The sequence below is a fragment of the Juglans microcarpa x Juglans regia genome, chromosome 6S (assembly GCF_004785595.1).
Source record: "Juglans microcarpa x Juglans regia isolate MS1-56 chromosome 6S, Jm3101_v1.0, whole genome shotgun sequence".
Classification (NCBI taxonomy): Eukaryota; Viridiplantae; Streptophyta; class Magnoliopsida; order Fagales; family Juglandaceae; genus Juglans; species Juglans microcarpa x Juglans regia.
In genome coordinates, this window is record NC_054605.1 from 3,299,470 (window position 1) to 3,312,936 (window position 13,467).

At 41.2% G+C, this 13,467-nt stretch overlaps 1 protein-coding gene and 1 long non-coding RNA gene across 2 annotated transcripts; both read left to right on the forward strand.

The window, feature by feature from the left end:
- Positions 1-2,621: 2,621 nt before the first annotated feature.
- On the forward strand, positions 2,622-3,065 carry LOC121236536 (class V chitinase-like). Its single transcript, XM_041132987.1, has one exon. The coding sequence runs from the start codon at positions 2,622-2,624 to the stop codon at positions 3,063-3,065; it is 444 nt and encodes a 147-aa protein (XP_040988921.1).
- A 1,095-nt stretch (positions 3,066-4,160) lies between these two features.
- On the forward strand, positions 4,161-8,585 carry LOC121236497. The gene is made up of 2 exons (XR_005934778.1): positions 4,161-4,253; positions 8,174-8,585. It is a non-coding gene; the product is annotated as an uncharacterized LOC121236497 (long non-coding RNA).
- The last annotated feature ends 4,882 nt before the right edge of the window (positions 8,586-13,467 follow it).

A 13,467-nucleotide genomic window follows, 5' to 3' on the forward strand; every position in this document is an offset into this window, starting at 1 on the left:
AGCTGAGGAGGGGATGTCCTGCCGTTGAATCCACTATCAGATCGATGAACGGTAGAGGGAAGCTATCTTTTGGGCAGGCCTTGTTCAGGTAGGTGAAGTCTACACACATTCGCCACTTGCATCGTCACCACTAGTGCATCATCATGCGGGTGGAGGATGCCTTCTGCATCTCTTTCATCGAAGGTTATCGCAACACTTCTAGTACGTCATTGCGGTCTGCTTACTCCCTTTATTACACTGAAGACTTCCTTGTAACGCGCCTACCGGGCGTGCGCCCTTCGGGCCGACGAGGTAGCTCCTCTTCCTGCATACCCTTCTGTGATAGTGATGATTTCTCTAAGTGGCTCATCCTCCACAGTAGGGCTTCTTCACCTGCCATCCCTGACCTCTCTCATCTTCTCGGGACTTCTCCATGTCAAAAGTTTGGGCACCTATGTCCGGACAAGTCCGTTTCATTCCCCAGCCGAAGCTCCCAGTTCTTCTGTTCTTCTTCTTTAATTTTCTTTAGGGTGTAGCAGTCGCGCGTGCTGTGTCGGTTGTTCATGTGATACTCACAAAATGGGCGGTTCTCCATCTCATGGGGGCGTTCTCCTTTGAGACCCACGCAAGGGTTTCCTTCCATTGCCAAGTTTGAGTGGGTGCAGCTCGCTCCCTGAGTCCGAGTTGGTGCTTCTCTCTTCCTCTTCACATCTGACGCTCCCCACCTCTCCCCTTCATAATTATCATGGTTGGGACGTTGCCCTGGCGCCTCTAGGCCGGCCCTCTCTAGCTCAGACCGTCAAGGGGCCGTCAATGCCTCCTGAGTGTCTTCTGCATTAATAAACTCATCTGCCTGGTCCATGAACTCTCTCAACGTGGTGGGGGTCTTCCGTGCTATTTCGGTCATGAACGGATTCAACAGCCAAATACCCCCCAGGAGCGTTGCTAACGTGATCTTCTTGTCTTGGTCATCTGTGGTCATGCGTTCTCGATTGAACTGCGATTGGTACGACTTCAGATTCTCGCCATCCCGCTGCTTGACCGTCAGGAGGTAGGCCGCTGGGCGTCTCCTTTTACGGCTGGCCAGAAATTGTGTCATGAAGAGACGGTCAAGCTCCTTAAAGCTTCCTATCATTCCTGATGACAACCACCCAAACCAGCTTTGGGCTGCTCCTTTCAGTGTTAGGGGGAAGGTCCAGCAAGCGACCTCTCCCAGGAAGCCGTGTAAAGTCATGTGGGTCTTGAAAGTTTCCAGGTGCTCCAGCAGATCTTTGGACCCGTCGTATGCTTCCATCTTGGAAACTTTGAATTTGGGAGGAAGGGGCATAGCCAAGATTTCCTCACTGTAAGGGAGGTCGGAGCTGATCAGCAACTGGTCTACGGTTGAAGGGGTGTCCATCTTCTTCTCCGTTTCCACACATTTGCTTCTCAACTCTCGAATTTTGAAGTGCATTTCGCGCCTTTCTTCTTCCACCGCAGTGTCTGCCAGAATCCTCCGCGAACCCTCTTGCTCGTTGTTGCTTGGCTCTACGCCTCCCGCCAGCTCCTCATCTGCGAACTTGAGGACTTCATTTTCCTGGTGGAGCGTCTCGGCTTCCTCCGTCAATTTCCTGATGGTCTCCTCCATGCTTACAAGTCGTGCTTCCATTGTTTCTTCCTCGCAGTCTTCCCTTCTCGTAGCCTGGGATCGCGTCGCTGCCGTCATGCGCAGTACACGTTTTTATAGAAAATCTTATCCCACAGACGGCGCCACTGTTGATGTCGTGTTTCGCAGCCCAAACAGTTTCACAAAGCTCCTTGGTGCCTACAACTAAGAAGAAAAAAAGGCTCCCGAGGTCACTCTGATGCCTAAGTTAGTGGGTTGTTCTCTGGTAATGGAGAAGGAAAATACAGTGCAAAGTAAAAGAGTTATGCAGGTTGAATCAAGAGACTCCCGTAAGAGGGTTATCCTTTATTTATACCTGAGTCAGGCCCTTCAGTTGAGGGAGATCGTGGTATGTCAGACGCCAGGCCTGCCACCACCCATTCTCTATCGCCTTAGTGGGGGCCAGTCTGCAGCCTAGCGAGAGATCGTGTCCTGCCTGTTGTCCTACATCTGTGTGGCCGCCACTTCTCTGTCATGAGAGGAGATGTTAGATCGCGGGCGAGCCGTCCTTGGCTCATGGAATGTTCCATTGTGTGCCGGATTTCCTGACATTTACCTGGGTTGGCTCGTTCCTGGGATCTGTGATTCTGGGGCCTGGTGTATGCTGATGTTGTCCCGCCAGGCCCGATAATTGGACTTGCTAATTTGCAGACCCCTGATCCTCCCGAACCTTGAGTCGACAGGCCCATCTTGACTTGGCTTGCGCTTAGTTCCCGATCCTCTCACTCTGGGTTTTTGGCTCCCATACTCTGGTCCGGGCTCCGTGGTTGGGTTTTCCTAGGCTTGGGCCGTTCGGAAGTGGGCCTCCCTTCACACGTCCGTTACAACGCTTTTATCGATATGGGTTGGCAGAGAGCTTTTGCTAAACTTCTTCTCAATGATAAACCAGTCCTCTTATAGAAATTCTTTCGTTCAGTCTTCCATAGAAACAGCTAGGCTTTATGGGTTTCAAGGTTTAGACCTTTGTGGGGTTGTGCCAACATGAAGTAGCTCAGATATGGCCAACATCAGTACCCTTTTGGACCAGTGGCGAGTTGCTGTAAATTCTGAGGCAAAAAATTCAAGCAATCCAGAGTTACTCCTGGTCATGGCCGGCAATCGTCTGCCAGTTTTGGGTTCAGTGATTTACCCAATTGATTCAATGAGGAGGAACTTGGATTGGGTACATGTAATAGCATACAATTACTATTTGCCTGCAGGTAGGGATAGAGTCACATTCTTTCATGCAACTTTGTATGGCCCTTCGAACATGGCTAATACGGATTATGGCATAAATGAGTGGAAGAGAAGAAGTTTTTTGCCAAGCAAGTTGGTCTTGGGGTTGCCTTACCATGGCTATGCGTGGACACTTTTGAGCCCCCAAAAGAATCCAATGGGTGCAGTCTCTAAGGGTCCGGCTATCACCAGCGACGGTGCCGTGGGCTATAAGTGGTTCAAATAGTTCATTAGAAACTATGCTCATGAAGCAGTTTCCGGGTATAATGCTACTTCAATGGTGAATTACTGCACGTTTGGGTTAACTTGGATTAATTACGACGTTGTGGAGGCTATTAGAGCTAAAGTTTCTTATGTAAAGCAAAAGGGTCTGCTTGGTTACAACGTGTTTAAAGTCGGCAATGACGACAATTGGGTAATTTCTAGAGCAGTAGGTTGGTTACATATTATTTCTTAAGAAAATCTACTTATAAGTCTTAATTTTTACATATGATGTGTTGAATTCCACGTGATCTGTTTCTTTACTTTTATGACCAAGTAATTACCTGAGAGAGAGAGAGAGAGTATCTTGGCGGGATCGATGAGAAGGTGAGTTTGTTCCCGTCGAATGCTAGGGTTAGGGTTCAGAAACCTATCTCGGGGCGCGACACGAAGGAGATGGAGGAGGGAGATGGCGGTGGTTAAGGTTCAGAAACCCTTCTCGAGTCTCAGGAAGCTTAGGAGATGGAGGAGGGCGATGGAGGAGAGTGAGAATGGAGGAGGGAGATGGAAGAGATTGAGAATGGACGAAGGGAATCCGAATGGAGAGGAGATGGCGAAATGCACCGTTTAGATTTCCCACTTGAAATGCACCGTATTATTTTCTGAGTTCTTCTATACATCTACCCCTTCTTCTCATACTCCACACAAAAAGTGACGTGGCTTTTTTAAAAAAAAAAATGTTAAACGCACGTTTTGAATTTCCCCAAATTATACCCAAAACCAAATAAACGCACGTTTCGATTCCCCCCCCCCCCCCCAGCCTGCGTTCACCTTCTTCTTCCTCGGCAACATTTCTTCACGCCAGCAACCTCTTCTTCCTCCGCTAGCTCGCCATTATCTGGGACTACCGACGAGAACCTAGCGACAACGGACCCACCGCCAACATCAGCTTGCATCCACGAGTCTTCACCTCCGCATTCAATGTCACAAGTTTTTACTCTCTTTTTTTTTCCTTGTTTTATAATCTTTCAGCCATTTCCCTTTTTCTTATGTGTTGCAATCTCGTTTTTATGTTTTTCTTTCAACTCACACAGACATTCAACTCGCTTCCAGATCAGTGCTTGTTGTTCGACGTGGGGCTCTCATTTGATGGTTTACCCCCTGTGTCAACTCTTGTAAAGAAAATCGAGCACCGAAAATCACAGTAGATAAAGTTTGGATTTTTCTTTGCTTTTGTTTTTTTTTTTTTTTTTTTTGTCTACTATTGCACGAATATCACAGTATATTTGATATAATTTCTCATTCTATATGTGAACTTGGAACTTGGGCTGGGTGTTAGTGTAGGGTAGTTTTTTATTATGCCTTGTGTAAGGGTGAGAATTACATTAAAAGCTAATTGGGTTGCACATATGAGTGCCATTGCGAGCTGATTTTTTTTTTTTTTTTTTATGCACTCTGTAACTTCTGAGAGTTGATGAAGTATGAGAAAATTGTATTAAAAGCCAATTATTTTGTTCTTTTAGTTTTCAAATGTATGTTGTTTGTAATTAATCATTTCTTTTTTGTTGCTCCAGCTACATTTATGAACAACAAATATCTTTATTTCTCAGCTACATGTATGAATAAACATGTAGTGTAGGGATTCCTACCTATTAATGAAGAGCAATGTCATTCATTTCTAAACTATGATTCCTTTATACTTGCTTTTTTTTAATGGAAAATTTACATGGTGATTGTCTATTGATTCACTAAAGTAGAATCTATTGAGGATCATAAAATTCTACTTACCAAGGGGTGGGAGAAGTGGGGGAGAGATTTATAGAATTACATTGGATAGAAAGTAGCAATAAACATAATTTTCGCTATTGAGTGCAAAATGCAGGATCTACCAACCCCCCCCCCCCTCTCCCCCTTTTTATCTCCTCATTTTTTGGATTTATAAAAAGAAATTTGTAATATTTGACAAATAAAAAAAGTAGGTAAGAGAGAAGTAGCGTACTCAACTGTCGAATGATTTATGCTTTTAAAGTATTCAACCACCATGCTTTTAAAATGAAGTATTTAAATTCTAGATTTAAGTTGAAGATCTATGTTTAACCACTATGCTTTTAGCATACTCAATTGTGGAATGATTTATGCCTTTTTGTTTAGTAACTGTGTCCTAAAAAACTCAATTGAAATAGTGAGATGGACAAAGATGAAGACGAAACGGCACCTATGCCTTCTACATCAATTTCACCGACTCAGGTATGAAACATATTGATCATTTGGAAATATCGTTGTGTCGGATATTGCCAATAGTTAAATGTATTTTTTTTTTACATAATTAAATGTATTTTTTATTTGTGTATTATAGGAATATTATGGTCCAAGAAACCCATACTACCCACCATTTAGCTTGCCTCAAAATGCATATTCAAATCCATATACATGCGCTTGGGGTAGCCAGGTAGATTATTTTTAAATGTTTTTAGTTTTTTTTTCCTTATATGCATTTCAGATGTTCTAACACCGTGCCTAACTACAACTTTCGTTAATGCCACATTTTGGACCAATGATGCCCTACCCTCCGTCGAGTAATCAAGAGGAGTCCACACGAGTTCAACATACCTACCAGGTATACTCCTTTTAATCATTTTTAGTTTTTTTTTTTTATATGCATTGAGTTTTTTTAAACATCGTGCCTCATTACAGCATCCATCGATGCCACCATTGAGTAATCCGGAGGAGTCAACAAGATTTGAAAAGACTCCCCAGCTAGCAAGTGAATCATCAATTGTGCCATTGTCATTGGGTGCTGAAAGTGAATAAAATTTTGGAGGTACATCACACACGACTGATAAGAGCTGTCACCTGACAAACGGTATTAGACTTTTAACCCAATTAGTAAACATCCAGTGTCATGATATAAATTCTAATACGAAACATATATTTTCATTTTCAGAAACTTCGTTGGACGTAAATAAAGAGGGAGAGGCCGAGGAGACTAATGAAGTATCGGATGATGATGAATGAGTTGAGGAGCCAAAACCTGGTATGGAGTTCACCACTGATAAAGAGCTTCTTGCATATTATAAGTGGTATGCCAAGCAACAAGGTTTTGGTGTTATCACACAAAGGACGAAGAGAGATGCATCTTGGAAACCGAAGTATGTGACAATTGGGTGTGCACGTGGCGGCAAGTACCATCCGAGTCATAGTAATATCTCGAAGTTGCAACCAACAATTAAAACAGACTGTAAGGCAAAGGTAAACGCTCACTTGGACAAAAAGGGTGTATGGGTTTTGACCACTACTGAGAATGCTCACAATCATGGTACTGTCAGCCCACAGAAGTCTAGATTTTTTAGAAGTCACAAATGTTTAGATGAATATAGCCAAAGACTGCTCGATCTAAATAACAAGGTAGGTACTTGAATGAACAAAAATTTTGGAGCACTTGTTGTTGATGTAGGGGGTTCGAGAATCTTGAATTTCAAGAGAAAGATTGTTTATATTGATAAAGCCTGACACTTGAGGTTGGGTAAAGGAGGTGGTGAAGCACTTAGTGATTACTTTTAGAGGATGAGGAAGATGAATGATGGATTTATTTCTGTGATGGTTGTGGATGATGAGTTGCAACTCAGAATGTATTCTGGGCTGATACACATAGTTGAGTCGCGTACGAATATTTTGGAGATGTGATCACCTTCGATACGACATATCTAACAAATAGATACGGTATGCCTTTTGCTCCCTTTGTTGGGGTAAATCATCATGAGTAGTCCATATTGTTAGGGGCTGGCTTGATTTCAAACGAGGATATAAATACTTTTGTGTGGTTGTTTCGAGCATGGTTGGACTGCATGAATGGTTAGGCTCCAAAAGTAATCATAATAGACCAAGACTGGACAATGAAGAGTGCCATTGCGATGGTATTCCCAGAAACTCGCCATAGATATTGTCTATGGCATATCATGCGGAAACTACCTGAGAAATTGGGATCACACTCCCAATTCAACACAGGGTTAAAGACTGCTATGCAGAGTGCCGTATATGATTCGCATACCTGTGAAGAATTTGATGTCAAGTGGGGGGAACTAATTCAGAAATATGACCTTGGTGATAATGCGTGGCTGCAAGGGTTGTATACCGAGAGATCATTTTGGGTACCAACTTACTTGAAGGGTGTATTTTGGGCTGGTATGAGCACTACACAGTGGTCTGAAAGCATGAATGTCTTTTTCGATGGATATGTGCATTCTGGTACAACGTTGAAGGAATTTGTTGATCAATTTGACAATGCTCTAAGGAAGAAAGTGGAAGTAGAGACAACAGTTGATTTCAATTCGTGCAACCAAACCATCCCATATGTGAGTCCATTCCACATTCAGAATCAATTTCAATCGGTGTATACAAATGCCAAGTTTAAAGAAATCTAAAGGGAGGTGTGGGGGATGATTTGTTGTAATTGCATACCTGTTAGCCAACATGGATGTATTTCCACCTTTGATATCTTGGATGAAATTTCCACGGAAGACCATGTCAAAGTCGTCCATTACATAGTTTACTATAACGAGGAGGAATGTGATATCAAATGCACGTGTGCACTGTTTGAGATGAGGAGCATTATTTGTAGGCATATATTTAAAGTTTGTCAATTGAAGAAGATTCACGTGTTGCTAGAGAGGTACGTCTTGGATCGGTGGAGGAAATACTTAAAGAGGAGATACACACTTGTCAAAAGTAGCTATGATGACTTGCAGGATAATGCGGACTCATGAAGGTATGAACTTGTAGTTAACAGATGTCTCAAATTAGCGACGCATGTATCCCCAAGTGATGACCATGTCAATGCATTCATGCGGGTTTTGGATGAGTTTGAACATAATTTTAAAGGATTACCACTTGAGTCCGGTTCAACTAAGGTCAATGAGAGTGACGTCGTGGATAAGGGTAAGAAAATATTAAGCCCTAACGTTGTTCGAGGGAAAGGGAGACCCCTAACAAAGAGAAAGGTTCCACCTGTGGAAGGCCGCAACCAAGAGAAGGAAGGAACAGGTAGTCAGTTTTTATTTATTAATTGTATATATGTTGGATAGGTGTTTGTTTCCTTTCTAATAGATGTGTATTTTCTAGCATTTTGGAAATTAGACTTGCAGGAAAATATTTGATGACGAACAAGTTGGAGTTGGTGAGGTCTCGGCCCCCCAAGTTGGTGCTAACGTTGAAGATGCTGTTATTGGAATCCAATATAATATTGTCACACAACAAACACCATCGGGTAATGATGAGAATTTGTGAAGCATTGTTTATGGGTTTCTTGAAGTATTTTGGGAAAATCTGGAGGTTTTCTATTAGAGGTTGTGGTTGTAAAGAATGTATAGATTTGTGGGTTTCAACATGTATGAAAATCACTACTATATTTTTGATGGGTTATTTGAAGTATTTTGTGAAAATCTGGAGCCTTTTTGTTGGCGGTTGTGGTTGTAAAGAATGTACAGATAGTCAAATGCAGTACTTGTATAAAAATCATTATTACATAAATCATAGAAATCTTGAAGTATTTTGTGCACATTTATTTCAGAATTGTGGTTGTATATGACAATTGTTGGTGGAATGTTTTTGGGATTACTGGAGGTTGTGCTAGCATTGAGTTTTGCTGCACTAAGTTGAGTTATACTTTGTTATGCTGCATTTCATTTATTATAAATGCACCAGGTTGATTGTATGTGAGTTTTGCTTTTTATAGTTGAGTTTTGCTTTGTTTTGCTGCATTTCATTATTATAAATGGGAACAATGCTTTTAAGGTTGAGTTTTGCTACATTTCATTCATTATTTTGTTTAAAAAATAACAAAAAACCGTTGCTGGATGTACAGGTTGCTGCATGTATATACAATCTCTCTTTGCAGCATTTGCAGCATTTGCAGGATTCTTCTTAATTAATTTCATGTATGTTCTTGTCCATAACATTCTAAAACATTGACAAAAGCTAACTCATTACATCACATGTTCATTAAATTTACTAAACACTACTAATTACATCACATGATCACTACAATCAGTTGTCCAAAACAAAAACAGCTAACATGAGTCGATGCACTGCCCGACATATAGAAATGTTTCAATAGATACATAAAAATTACAGCAAAAATCGTAATAAACAACAACCATGACGTCAACAACGCTTTTAAGGTTCCCTTATACTTATTCTCCATTGCTTTATATTTGGCTTCTTCAATCATTACATATTCATGAAATAACCTCTCATTCCTTCGTTGAGCTAACTCCAACGTAGCAAATTGGTTGTCCAAACTTGCTTTGTCTTTCCCTCTTGAAGTCCACGTACTTGAAACAATATTGGTACTTGAAATTGTCATTTGCTGAAAAATAGATAAACATTGTCATTGGTAAATAGATGGCAATTCAAGAATGCAAAGTCTATTTACCATGTAGTTTAAGCATAGCTAGAAAGATTGATAGTTGCAGATTTTAATTTTTATAGGATACAAAGTCATATATATACATAGTTAAGAGAAGAATAAAGAAAGGGGAAATCTCATATTTCACTGACAACTAGATAGATATTCTTGCATTCAACCTTATAAGCTAGCTTAACCTCTAGCACAAATTAATGGAAACTACTATGAAATGTGGAAGCAGTGCTGATTATAATTTCACTATAAGCATAAATCCAACAAAAGCATCCCAGAAATCCCACAAAATGTTTAATCTGGTGAACCCAGATTTGAACCAATTAATAGAGTACCCCAGATGAGTTCATCCAAGCCCTATTAATAGAGTACCCTAGTTGACTCTACAACTAAAAATTATAAATGTAGGTATCTCATTCTCTGCCTGCATTTAGACCAACTCGGACCAAAGGATGAAGGTCAGTTACATGAGATTCATGGAGACCAGCTCGCCCAACTGCAGCTCACACATGCATCTTGCTATTATTTCCCTTGATTTATGAGTCTGAAGAAGCAGTAGGTATCCTGAGTATTTCATATTTATAGGTCTACCATTATTGGATTTTGTAGTACCAAAGGCAAACACAATAATACAACCTAAAAGTGGTAATAAAATATGTACCAACACACATCGATCAGGACCCGCAACCATTTAATTTCATTTTGTTTCGACACCCATGAACGGTAATGTCCTCTCCTCGCTCATGCATCGATATAACCTTTTTTTCCAATCAAATTGACACACTTTAATATACAATGAAATGGCCATTACTTTGTCCCGTACTAAATGCTCTAGCATTGGCTGGAAAGTGTACATATATATATATATATACACTTTCCATACGTTTGTTCACTATCTATCAGCTTCATATCCCTTCCCATCTACTCACTGTTTTTACAAATTATTTCAGTTGAAAGAGCTTCAATGTTCCAAGCCCTATTAATAGTACCCCAGATGAGTTCATTCATAGTAGAAGACATCATCAAAGACACGTTAGCATATGTTTAGTCCTTACCATTCACAAAAGTAAAAAGTATAGTATCAAATTACAAAAGAGAAATCACTGTAATAATACACAGAATAATATATAACTACACCTTTAAACATAACAAAACATAAGAATGTATTGCATCTCCAATCATTAGACTCTAACAAAATAAACACACTGCTAAAGAGAGTGATTCGAAGGCTGACAATGATCCACTACATTACATAAGCATCCTTGTGCCAAAATAAAATGGTCCATATAGACGGAAATAGCTCTGGAAAGTAGATCACATGCAAAATTTATTAGGCAAACAACATTGGCAAAAATATTTTCTACATAAGATATATCAAGGGTACCAAACTGAGGGGCACCGTGAGTATTAGGGCAGAATACTTTCTTTGAGTCTTTTTTACAAACACTTGCTATTCATTTCTCAAAGTGACGTTATCAATCCATATCCCCACATATTTTCATAGCCCAGATAACAATCACCATAACAAAGAGATACAGTCACTCAAAATATTACATAGCATTTGAAAAAATTACCTAGAAAATCAGCAGGAAGCCTCTCTCGGGGTCGAGAGATGTGATTTTTCTTCCAGATCAGCGCAGTCCGTTGACATTGCTTTGGGAGTCGAGCTCCGTCGAGTTACCTTCATGGTAGTGGTAGTCAAGGTCTTCAGAGAGGAAGAAGTTGATTCAGGGAGCGAGAGGTGAGAGATGGTGTGGGTGAGGCGAGAGGTGGAGTTGATTCAGGGAGGGAAAGGCGAGAGATGGTGAGAGGTGGAGTTGATTTGCGAGAGAGGCAAATGTTTTCAAGAAATGTTTTCGGGGAGATCCAAATAAACTTGGAATTGGACCAGAGGAAGACGAATCGATTTGCCAGGTGGAGTTTCGTGTGGAGTGTGGAAATGTGGACGGGACTATGAATAGAATTTCTATTATTTTCCACATGGATCCCACTAGTTTTTCATGCGCGGTGTGCACCAAGTCTCCTAGATTCTTGATTTTCCTTGCAGAATACCAACGCAAGTGCATCAACGCGCCTATTCCAATTCTCTCTAGGGATCATAACTTTCGACATCCATGGACGGCGGTGACATCCCAAACCTTTTGTTATGGTCCAGTTCTGGTGGGTTAGAAGGCGCAGATCCAGAGTAGGCGAAGGTGGAAGAAGCAGTAGGAAGTGTTGGGCAGAACTGAGAAGTGCCGAAGTGAAGTCTCTGGAGTTATGAAGCTAAGACTAATGCGGTGCCGTTTTATTGCCAGCCATACGGTGCCGTTCTACCTAGAATAAAACTAGGCGTTTTGCTTTAAGTTTCCTTGTTATGCATTTTGTAATCAAATGTGGTCCATGTCTCTTTTATTTGGTAAGTTCTAGAAGCAGTTTGTTAAGGGTCAAGTGTGTCTTTTCTGTTAAATTCCGTTAGGATGATGGCTGTAAAGGGGGTGCAGGGGCTGGGTAGTGGGCATTCGGACAAACATTGAGCAGTACTGTAGTTGTTTATTTGGAGGAATTAGGACCTCGAATCCCCAAGGCGTGACCACCTTTTTTTTCATCTTCTTCATCTTGCTATCTTTCAGTTCTTCATTTTTACAAACAGTTCATACGCAAACTACCATAAATCATAGTGTTTACAGGCCATCAATCCACCATCCTTACTTACATCTTACCCAGACTCAACAACACCCTAAAAAATTGGTATCAGTGACCACCGATCCAATGGCTGAGGGAACACGGTACAAGCAACAACAAGAGCTTCTGTAACAACAGCTAGACACCCATGAAGAGCAGCTCCAGGAAATCCGGGAAAGACTTGGTCAAATGGCCGATATGATGAGGACTATTGTGGCCAACCAGAATCATCAACGGGAGCAGCATAATGAACAAGAGCTTGAACTTCATGATGGACGGAGGAACTTTCACAGGGGAGTCTGCATGGAGTTTCCAAACTTTGACGGCGGGAATCCTGCAGCATGGGTATTTAAAGCACATCATTATTTTGAATATCACCAAACACCACCTACACAACGACTATTAATGGCATCATATCACATGAATGGTGAGGCCCTGATTTGGTATCAAGATGCACTTGAGAGTGCTCTATTTAATAACTGGGAAACATTCACTCAAGCGATACAAATACGCTTTGGCCCTACAGCGTATGATGACCCCATGGAAGCGTTAACACACTTAAAATAAACCACCACAGTAGCTGCTTATAAGGCTCAATTTGAGTCTTTGTCTAATAGGCTACGAGGCCTTCTTGAACATCATAAATTAAGCTGTTTTCTAAGCGGCTTAAAGGATGAAATCTGCCTCCCTATTCGGATGCTTAGTCCTATTAACTTGAACGTAGCCTTTGGATTGGCAAAAATCCAAGAGGAATACTTACTGAGTACTAGAAAACCATGGAGATCATCGGGTGATTCACATCAGTTTGCTCATAAGGAAGGGGGTAATTTTCGTGGACAGCATAGTGATAACTCTAAAGCATTAGTTCCTTATACACCAACAAAGAAAGTATCATCGATGCAAATGGATGAGAAACGACGAAAGGGCCTATGTTATCATTGCGAAGAAAAATGGAATCCTACTCATGTTTGCAAGCAACCTAAGCTCTATTTACTTCAAGGAGAATAAGAGACTACTGCTGACAAAGTAGAAGAAGAATTTTATGATTCTAAAGACATCGATGATAAGGGAGATCCTAATTCAGATGCTGCCCCTAAAATTTCACTCTATGCAATAGCAGGAACCCCAAATGCTAACACCATGCGTTTGGCTGGATGGATCAAGGGTATTTCAGGGGTGGTATTGGTCGATTCGGGGAGTACCCATAACTTCCTAGACCCATCCATTGCCAAACAAGCTAAGCTTCAAGTGGAGGGATCGACCCAACTTTCAGTTCGTGTAGCTAATGGGGAAATTATCAAAAGCACGGGTCTATGCAGCAAGTTGGATTTGTCAGTGCAAGGTAACA

Coding starts and splice junctions, on each gene's coding strand:
- LOC121236536 (XM_041132987.1), top strand. CDS start 2,622: ATGGCCAACATCAGTACCCTTTTGGACCAGTGGCGAGTTGCTGTAAAT.